At 54.1% G+C, this 10,104-nt stretch overlaps 1 protein-coding gene across 3 annotated transcripts; it reads right to left on the minus strand.

The window, feature by feature from the left end:
- Positions 1-416: 416 nt before the first annotated feature.
- mfsd5 (major facilitator superfamily domain containing 5) lies at positions 417-4,663 on the minus strand. Of its 3 annotated transcripts, none has more exons than XM_006629389.3 (2): positions 4,576-4,663; positions 417-2,889 (listed from the first exon to the last, which is right to left on the minus strand). In XM_006629389.3, exon 2 carries the CDS (start codon positions 2,611-2,613, stop codon positions 1,135-1,137), a length of 1,479 nt encoding a protein of 492 aa, XP_006629452.1. In that variant the 5' UTR covers positions 2,614-2,889; positions 4,576-4,663; the 3' UTR covers positions 417-1,134. The 3 variants fall into 3 exon arrangements, with proteins under 3 accessions (XP_006629452.1, XP_015199799.1, XP_015199798.1); XM_015344313.2 differs by having other exon boundaries at positions 4,533-4,634; XM_015344312.2 differs by lacking the exon at positions 4,576-4,663 and adding an exon at positions 4,181-4,525.
- Positions 4,664-10,104: the final 5,441 nt, after the last annotated feature.

Raw genomic sequence — 10,104 nt, forward strand, 5'->3', positions numbered from 1 at the left:
GACTGAAAGTATCCAGTTACTTTAAACGGTCTGCATCAGACACTCCTTCAAGGTGAGGAATTAAGCTCACTGCCCCTATAGGAAATGATCCTAAAGCACCAGAGTCCTGGAATCAGTCTGCAGCTGTGTTTCACCAGGGTGTGTTGTGACCTCTCTCAGGTTTAAAAGCAGAACAGCTCAAGAGAGACCCCCCCACACTGAACAGGACCCACAGGAAGAGAGGGGAACTGATGAACACTGCACCATCTAATCTAGTTCCCACTGAAACATATGCATTCATTATTCACTATATCTAAATCGCAAGGTCCTGACTGGATCAATCTAACCATAATCTGTTGAACATCCCAAGAGCACAAACAATAAGCTCCACCTTACAGACGCAGAGAGCACAACAGAGGTTAACAAAGCAAACAGGCTCCCAAAGGCCAAAACTGCTTTTATTTCGAAGAAATGATTTTTGGTTTGACTACCAGCAAGGTCTCCCTTGACCACACAGCACATAGTCCTCCATTAACTCCTTCCAGCCAAATCCCGGCCCATTATCTTTTAATAGTCCCCCCCCCCGCTTCCAGGGCACAGCTGAACCCGTTTACAAAAGGGTCTCCTGGAAGAGAAGGAGTCAGACGTGACGAGGGAAGGTTTATTACTCGTTCCCTCGGAGAAGCCCAGAGGGGGTCGCGTGCTGACCGCCGGCGCGTGTCGCAGTCCGTGTGCGGGACCACGTCACGTGCGCTGCAGAACCACCGCTACCCCGAACACACGCGACCAGGCGTGCTCCACTGGCGCGCAGAAGCGCCAAGCATCCACACACCTCGCACTTTCCCAGGAGCCAACAGCTCTGGCACTCGGGAGAGGCGTCTGCTGCAGGCCTGGGGGGGGCTCTTGAGTTCGCACGTCTCTGCTTAAAGCCAACCGATGCTGCCTTTGTCGCTGCGCCAATCTGCAAACCGCAGAGTCCTGTACAAAAGGAACTTGTCTCTAGGCAGCCTTGGTGCTCAGCAGTTTATTTCGGCCTTGGCGAGTTTCCGAAAAACCCTGCTGGCGACGGGCAGCGCCGCACCCCTGCATGGGCCCTGCTGTCCTTGTATCGCAGACTATACATTCAGACTCTGTCTCCACTCGCCTCCGCCTGTCTCAGAGCTCCCCTTCCCCCCGGCCCCCTTCAGCGGGTCCCCCGCCCTCCAGGCGGAGCTGGGCATCCTGCCGGCCCAGGGTGAAGAGGCTCACCCCGGCCAGCAGGGCGGCGAGCATCATGCCCGCGCAGCCTGCGAACATGTGGCGCGTGCCGCCGCCCGCCTCGCCCTCCCCGCCGGGCGCCGACACCTCCCCGTGCAGCGCCAGCAGGCCCAGGCAGGCCAGGAGGTGCAGGGGCAGCCGGAACCAGGCCAGCACCCCCGCCCGCCGCTCCTCGGGGATGACCCGCCCCTGCAGGAAGCCCACGGCCGGGAAGTAGAGGCCGCAGGCCAGCTCCAGCAGCAGGAAGGCCAGGAAGGACTCGCGGGGCCGGGCCTGCCCGGGGGCGGTGGAGAAGGTCAGCATGAAGAGGGCGAAGAAGGCGGTCAGGACCGCCAGGCACAGCAGGTGCACGGGCTGCAGCCGGTAGCGGGCCGAGGTAGCCAGGCGGTACAGGGAGGAGCCGGCCATGCTGGCGGCCATGAAGCAGGAGAAGACGATGCCCAGGGGGGGGCCGTGGGGGTCCAGGACGGGCGTCCAGAGGAAGACGAAGATGTAGAGCACGCTCTCGAAGGCCGCCTGCACCCCGCCCAGCAGCAGCACGCGCCGGTCCGCCAGCAGGCAGCGCAGCCCCTCCAGGCAGCCCCGCCAGAACCGGGCCCGGCCAGGCAGGGGAAGCGGAGGTGGAGGAGGAGAGAGGGAGGAGGTCGGGGGCTGCAGAGAGCCCGCCAGCGCCCCCCGGCCCTCGCCCCCCTCCGCCTCCTCCCTGCCCCACTCGTGCAGCACCACCCAGCCGCACAGGCCCAGAGCGGGCACGGCCGCCAGGAAGGGCGCCACCGGCCCCCAGCCCAGCCACTCCGCCAGCAGGTTGGCCACCAGGCCCGCCGCCACCGCCAGGCCGTGGTTCCAGGTGGCGGCCCGGGAGAAGGTGGCGGGGATCCACTCGCGGGGGAAGTCGTGGGCCTCGAGGTGGCGCTGGACGTACCAGGCCTCAAAAGCCGTGGCCAGCAGGGAGGTGGAGAGCCCCCCCAGGACGCGGCCCAGGATCAGTACAAAGTAGTCGCGCGACAGCTTGGTGAGGCAGCAGGCCGCGTAGGCCGCGCAGAACAGCAGGCAGGTGCGGCGGCGGCCCAGCGCCAGGGGGAGCCAGCTGGCCACCGGCGCGAACAGGATGCAGGAGGCCAGCCCGAACACGTACAGGATGGCGATCTGCGACTCCAGGAAGTTGTAGTGGCGGTACAGCTTGTAGAGGTAGGGCCCCTGCAGCCAGTCGGCCCAGAGCGCCAGCAGGTAGCCGCGCAGGAAGAGCGTCTGAAAGCTGCGGAAGACGGGGTTGGCGGCGTGGGCGGCCTGGCGGGGCTGGGCGCGGCAGGCGCTGAGCTCCAGGCCCAGGCAGAGGGCCAGCAGCACCAGGAATGACAGGTAGGCGGTGACCAGCATGGTGCCTCACCGCGGGTCCAGGCCAGACTGCCCTCTCCTCTCCAGCCCAGACTGCCCTCTCCTCTCCAGCCCAGGCTGCCCTCTCCTCTCCAGCCCAGGCTGCCCTCTCCTCTCCAGCCCCGATCCCTCAGACCCTTCAGCAGCAGAGTCTCCTGTCACTCACTCCCAGAGAACTGCTTTCTCGCTCTCAGAGTCTCCGAGCCTCTGGGACAGTTTGGGGTATCTGCTCCGCTGGGCAGTGTGTCTGAGCCTCTGGGACAGTTTGGGGTAGCAGCCCTGTGAGGAGAGAGAAAGATCAGCACAGTAGTACCCACAGAGGGAAGCTCTGGACACTCTCCTTAAATAGGCCCCACACAAGGAATAGGGGGTCCATCTGTGGGACACAGCGCAGGGGACAGAAGCACTGGATGGCCACAGCTGTGCAGGCGAGAGCTGGCCGGACCCACAGGACAGCCACTGTCCTGTTTCCGGGGCAGATTCACAAACTGGGGCTGGAGGGACCAGGATAACAAGTGTATAGTCGCAGACTGGAGCAGGTGCTGGTTGACGCAGACATGGGAATAAACTTTGATTTGGAAGGAAAACTGCACCTGAGTTGCGATTAACCCTGGTTTGATCACTTGTGAGCTGGAGGCAGGTGGCTGAGAGAGCCCGCTGGCGCCGGGCAGAGCGAGGGCTGGTAGCTCTTGCCCCGTGGGCAGTTACTACGGGCAGAGCTCTTCAGGAGTCACCCTACTGGGCAACAGCAGTTCCAGAGTCCAGTTTTCCTTGTGCTGCAGCACCAACACTTTCACTTAAGAAAACGAGCTACGTTTCCCAGAAGCACAAGACAGATAATGACCAGTTTCCCACCGGTCTGCCTTTAAGCAGCAGTCTTTTAAATTATTTTTAACAACCACTGCACCACTGTGACAAACTTTTAATTATTTCTGATTTTTAGATTTCAAGCACGACTCGTGTCACAGTTGTTCCAGAGGTCACTGCGACAGCCTGGACCACGACAGGACGGGCAGGACGACTTCCCCCCGAGAGGTGGTCAGGAAGGTGGGTCAGCGCCTGGACAGTTAACACACCAAGCGACCAGGATGTTGCAAAGCTGCACGGGCCGCGGGCTCTCCTGCTCGCCTACGCGGTGTTTCCGCTTCCTCGGTACGGCTCCACGTACACCCTACCTGAGCAAGCGAACACTCCGTTGCTTTGACTTTTTTAAACATTTGTATTAAATGTATAAAGAATTTACAAATACAAATACAACTAGAGGAGCGGAAACTCCATTGCTTTGACTACTTATATTAGCGCCACTACTAACCACGTCACAGGACCCCGCAAAAAAAAAAAGTTTTAAAACTATTTCTGAGACTTACATTGTCTAACATCAATCAAATATGTCCTTATCCTTCCTCACCTGCAGAAATGCGATACGTTTGTTAGAATAAAATCAAAACCTTTAACATCCGCTAAGTTATAAAACGATTTAGATTAGTCTCAGCGGAACATGCAATGTGTATATGAACAATGATAAACACGTTGCCATGACTAAATCATAAAACACGTTTGTTTAACTTACCTTCCCTGACCAGCGCTGAGCGCTTTTCAGTGTCAAAAACGTATGATATGATTTTTCGCAGTTAAAATTACTTGTATGTTCAATACAGCCCCGACGTGTTGCTTATTCCTCTTTACAATAATGTAAATACTAACAGAAACGGTGTCCGCATGTAAGACTTGTATTTGCAGGGAAGCTAACCCTGATAAGAAACTGAGGATTTTTATAGTTATACATTTGTTTTCAGCCTAAATAATAGAAACTGCTCGTCAAAGGGACACCCTCCTGTCCGTTTTTTGAGATGGGAATCTCATGTTAAGCCTTGTGTTGGTTTATATCAGGCTCAAGCTTTGAGTTCTATGGAGGAGCATACCTGAAGAAGATTTTCCTCTATGTTTAAAAAGACAAATACTAACGTCAAACGCCTTTCTCCTTGCGTCGCTCCCGAATCAGTCACTTCTCTTCCGCAGGTCTCTACGCCCCGCCCCTCCCTGAAGCCACTGCGGCCAGAACTCGTCATGTGACCCGAGTGCCTTGCAGACTGTGGGACCTCTTACAATAATCGATCTGTGGCAACCTGTCCGTTATTACTCCTGCACTGTTTCATCTGATCTGAATATTAAAATGTATTTGCAGAGCATACGCTCGTATCCAGTGCCATCGAATCCCAGCGATTTACAGCGCCTTATTTACGTTAAACGTAGTTCGTTTGTCAACTGTAGCAATTACTCTGCCTGAACTGATGACCTGGAATCTGATATCTTGAGGGAATATTGTCTTCGTCAGCTCAATGGATCTTCAGTGAAGCACCAACCAGAGGCCACACGTGCTTTTAAGACTGAGCACAGTAGAGGCGTCTTTACACTAAAGGGTGTGGGTGTGTGGAACAAGTGAAGCTCATACGAGGTTGAAAACCGGTACATGCGTTCTCCCGCGTTCTTACATGAAACTGATGGAAAAGATCCAATACCTGACAAACAAGTCAAGACGGGCCAGTCGGTCCCCTCTCGTTTCTTTTTAACTTCCCTATGTTCCTATTCGTTTCCATAAATTTTCGGGGGTACAGGCTTAGTTGGGATAGAAGGTGAGGATTATTTTTTTAGGTAAGGATGAAGGCCAGGGTTAATATTATGAACATTAGAATGCAAGAGCAGTTACAAGGAGATGATCTCCTCCAGCCGTTTCTTGAAAAAAGCCAGGGTATCTGCCTCATGAATCTGACTGGGTAGCTTGTTCCACACCCCCTCAACCCTCTCCGTAAAGAAAATGTCTCCTGCTCTCGGTTTTAAATGCATTATATGTTAACCTTCGGCCTTGAGAGGGGTTAGGGTACAGTGTTATAGAACGGTTTCGCCGGGGATGTTATGATGTTATGGTTACCCAGGAGTAGCTGGGTAAGGAGTTCAGGCTGAGCTACGGGCAGGCTCAGTGTTCACAGGTAGTAGGACGGGGGTTAAGTTTTGAGTTGCTATTGGAGGCGAAGGGGATAATCGTCACATCAGCGGTTTCGTTGTTCTAGATTTATCGCAACGTCGCCAAACGGTCTTATCCCGCGAAACCGTCCTTTGGCGCTTCAAGGGTAGGGAGGCAGTGCGCTTAATCACCACTAGATGTCGCCCACACACAGGTCTTCATCCAGGCACCCATTTCCTAAACGTTTCTTCCAAGTCAGGGTCGCGGGGCAGCTGGAGCCTATCCGAGCAACGGGTGCACGGCAGGGCACACCTTGGACGGGACACCAGTCCATCACAGTGCATAGAGGCTTTCCCGTTCTGAAAAGATTTTCTATTGCCTGCAGAACCTGAAGTAACGCTAGTTGACACTGAAGCAAAGCGCACGAGTTGTTCGTCTATTCAGTAAAACAATGAAGAACTATTTTGCGTATTTAAGCTCATGTTAGTCTTGCAAGGAAGTAATATTGCTATGTTTTCTCAAAGGCAAATTGTGAGTTAGAGAAAATGACTTCTTCTGCCAAAAGCCCTAAAATAGTAACCCAGCTGAATTACAGTGAAATGGTTGTAAATATGTCATTTTCAGTGCCTAATGTGTTCTTACAGAAATGAAACGTTTGTTCTTCTTCACACAAGGGTTGTAAGGAGCTACAACAGCTGCCCAGCTGTGCTGTCGCTGCAAAACCCCAAAGTTACAAAGGCATGTGCTCTGTATCTGACTGTGTTCCCCTTTAATTACAAACAGGACCTATAACCTATTACCAGTAGAGGTCAAATCTACAGAATGTAGTTCAGGTTTGCAGCTGCGTCAGCATGCGTAGGCTGCAAAGGAACAAGTAATAGGTTGATTCCATGCTGAAAAAAAGAAGACAGAAAACACAACGTTTCGGCCGTGGAGCCTTCTTCAGGTGTGGCTCCACGGCTCCACGTGACACCTGAAGAAGGCCCCACGGCCGAAACGTTGTGTTTTCTTTCTTCTTTTTTCAGCATGGAATCAACCTATTACTTGTTCCTTTGAAATCTACAGAATGTCTCGCTTGAACCTCGGATATATCTGACAGACTCTACCGAAATTTCTAGATGTTATAATTCCCTTTATACTTATATCCCTTCAAATTATGGTACCAATTAACACACCTAGGGTTTGGGTGAAATAGTTTTTTCTGTGGTGAAGAATCCAGACACGTAGCCAGACCTCCACAGCGCTGGCGCCTCGGAAAACTGCAACGCCCCCTATTGCCAGCAGAGGGCGATCTAACCACCGCCATTTTGCCTATATATGAGGGATTCGGTTGCTTGTACCGCAGATCTGCTGTTTTTTACGCGTGCCTTCGGGTTAGTCCACACGTGAAAAAAAAAAACTCACCCTCTTTGACGGCCAGAGTATGCAATGTAAACCCAGCAGTCAGCCAGCAGTCATATCACCCTGCAACTCACAACTGGCGACCCACTGCAGTTCTGCAGGTGTGAGCCTTGTCAGTACCTGGATGGGAGACCTCCTGGGAAAAACAAAGGGCGCTCACCCTGCGGTCTGTGTGGGTCCTAATGCCCCAGTATAGTGACGGGGACACTATACTGTAAACAGGCGCCGTCCTTCGGATGAGATGTAAAACCGAGGTCCTGACTCTCTGTGGTCATTAAAAATCCCAGGGCGTTTCTCGAAAAGAGTAGGGGTGTAACCCCAGTGTCCTGGCCACATTTCCCATTGCCCCTACCAATCATGGCCTCCTAATAATCCCCCTCTATGAACTGGCTACATCACTCTGCTCTCCTCCCCACTGAGAGCTGGTGTGTGGTGAGCGTTCTGGCGCACTATGGCTGCCGTCGCATCATCCAGATGGGGCTGCACACTGGTGGTGGTGGAGGGGATCCCTATTACCTGTAAAGCGCTTTGAGTGGAGTGTCCAGAATAGCGCTATATAAGTGTAAGCAATTATTATTATTATTATTATTATTATTATTATTATTACTACCTAATTGGAGTGGTTAGGGGGGTGTCATTTTAATAAGAGGTGCAGACGGTCGGGCATCCCTTGAGGTTCCCCGAGCACACGGAGCGGGCCAGTGATTCGCGGTTCTCCGCGCTGTGTCTCCCAGGACTCCAGAGCTGGGCCCACTGGTGCACACGGGCCTGTCCGGGGCTTCCCTGTCCTTATTTTCTCCATCCCATGCACCTGGAAATATACTCACCTGTTCCCATCCAACTCACCCACCGAACCGCGGTTCTCTCCCCTCCTCACCCCACATCCCACTGGATCACCCCAGGGAAACACACTGACCAAAGCCGCCGGCCAAACACACCCCTCGGTGCTGGGGCTCCAGCAGCAGGAGACGTCTGCACGGGGATGTCGAATCCCTGTTCCAGCGCCCCTGCTGGAAGAGCAGAGAAGGAGGGAGACCGGGCCACGGGTATTTCACGGGCTTGGAGAGTCCCAGCACCGCACTGAGGTCCCGTGTCTGTGCGGGGGGAGACAGTATATTGGCCGGTGTTTGTGTCTTATACGTGACACCACCCCCTGCGAGGCACTTCTGCTGGCACGATGGGGAATCTTTTCCTTCCAAGTCGCACCACAATCTCTCCATTGATTTTTGAGTGCGAGTGCGTGGGAGAGGAACTTTTACTCCGGTCCACGGCGTTTTTATTTTCAGTGTGGGGCGGGCGGTGACTGTGCAGGCGTTGACAGTCGGAACCCTGAAGGGGTCCTGTTCCCTTTGTCACCGGGCGCAGAAGGCAAAACACCGCCCGTAAAATCCCGTTTTGTTTTTGTTTGTTTGTTTGTTTGTTTGTTTGTTTGTTTTTTTGCGACGCTATCTTGCCGGCTCTCACCCGCCTCTGCGAGGGCGCTGAGTGACAGCGCCGCCGCTGCCGGGGTCTTCATCAGAGCCGGGGATGTCGCGCAGGGAGTCCACACTAGCCTTTGCAGTCCGTCTCCGTCTCGGTCTCCGAGCTGGACCGCTGTTCCCACTGAGCGGGCCCCCCTGTGGAACAAGCCGAGCTCACCCGGGCAGCTGCTGCCCCGGCGGCGGGGGGGACTGAACTGTTAATACCGGCTTAATTCGGAGACGCCGAGGTCCCCGTGCCAGGGTCAAATCTCACACGGGCGAGAATTTCAGAGCTGCTGCTGTGGCTCCCCGCATCGCCTGTGCGTGTGCAGCACGTGAGAGCGAAGGCTTATCGCCGCTAATAGAACGAATTAGGACCCTCCTCCAGTTCATAAATTCACAGCCTCTGTTCTCCCTGGGACGGTACGTACAGCTGTTTCCGAGGGATGAATCATCTGTAGATGCGACCTGCCCTTCCCTAGACGGGCGCCTCCAGGTCAGTTCTTTGCACGAAGTCATGAATCTTCCTGGCAGTCTCTGAAGAAGGAGCCAGAGCCAACGTATTTCATCATGTTTCTGCTGCAGATATACACACATCCCAACTTTGAAAAACTGATTTCGGGGGGGTGGAGGTACCCCTTGAAAAAAATCAGGGAGTCAGGGAGGAGAGGCTGATTTCTGGGAGACCTGGGATGTCTGGATATGCCGCCTGTAAAAGGTCAGCACATGAGCAACGATGGAACAGCTTTACCAGAATTCTTACCTCAATGTTGAAAATGAGCCTAGGAAAAATGTCATTTTCAGGGGGAACATACTGTATAAGTGCATCTTGTGTTAAACTTGGACCCCTACCTAGATCATCAGGGAGAAGTGCAAAGGGGTGCCAAGTCTCACTCGAGAGCCAGGGTGCAGGAGCCACCTCTACGCAAAGGGTTGTTGGAGTCTGGAACAGGTCGCACACAGCTATGGTGCCCAAGCTTCTCTGGTGAAATGGCTGGATGAGGGCATCTGAACCAACAAGCTGCTAGGCAGCGAAATTCTCAATGGGCAGAATGGCCCTCTGCTGTTTGTAGCTAATGCTATCAGCTTCCTGGGGTTCAGATGGGCGCCGAACCCCAGTGAAAAAAACTCTCCCTACTGGGCAGACTTCACACACGAAGGAATCTGAAGACTGGGAGGAACCCAGGATCCCGGAACTGTGAGATGGCAGCACTATCCCAGCATACAGATACACTGTTCTGAGAGGCATTAATAGTGCAGCTCATCCGTTTTGGAGACAGCAGCACGTGCTGTGTTTTAACACCTGTCGGGACGTGCTCTGTATTTATGTGAAGGTGTTAGATATCTGTCGGTGTGAGTGGGGCACACACGGATGTCTGTGGCTCCACTGTGCGTCCTGCAGTGGCTGGGCGAGCGTTTTCTTACTGGAGCAACGAAAACCTTTCTTCCGCCGCACGACGAGAGGACTCCAGTGCCCACGCAGTCTGAAAACACTGGCCCTGTGGTTTGTGCACATGCACCACAGTGACTCTGCCCAAGATGCACTTGTGCTCCTGTGGTCTTACCGCACTGTCACCCCGATTTCACCGCGCTTTACTCTGCCCCGGCAGGTGAAGAAGGCAACAGGGGGCCGGAGGAGGTGGAGAAAGCAAAAATGACAGCACACGGGTC

The sequence above is a fragment of the Lepisosteus oculatus genome, chromosome 1, assembly GCF_040954835.1.
Source record: "Lepisosteus oculatus isolate fLepOcu1 chromosome 1, fLepOcu1.hap2, whole genome shotgun sequence".
In the NCBI taxonomy this organism is placed as follows: domain Eukaryota; kingdom Metazoa; phylum Chordata; class Actinopteri; order Semionotiformes; family Lepisosteidae; genus Lepisosteus; species Lepisosteus oculatus.

Excerpts from the sequence above, each read along its gene's own strand:
- mfsd5 (XM_006629389.3), bottom strand. The coding sequence starts at position 2,613 with ATGCTGGTCACCGCCTACCTGTCATTCCTGGTGCTGCTGGCCCTCTGC.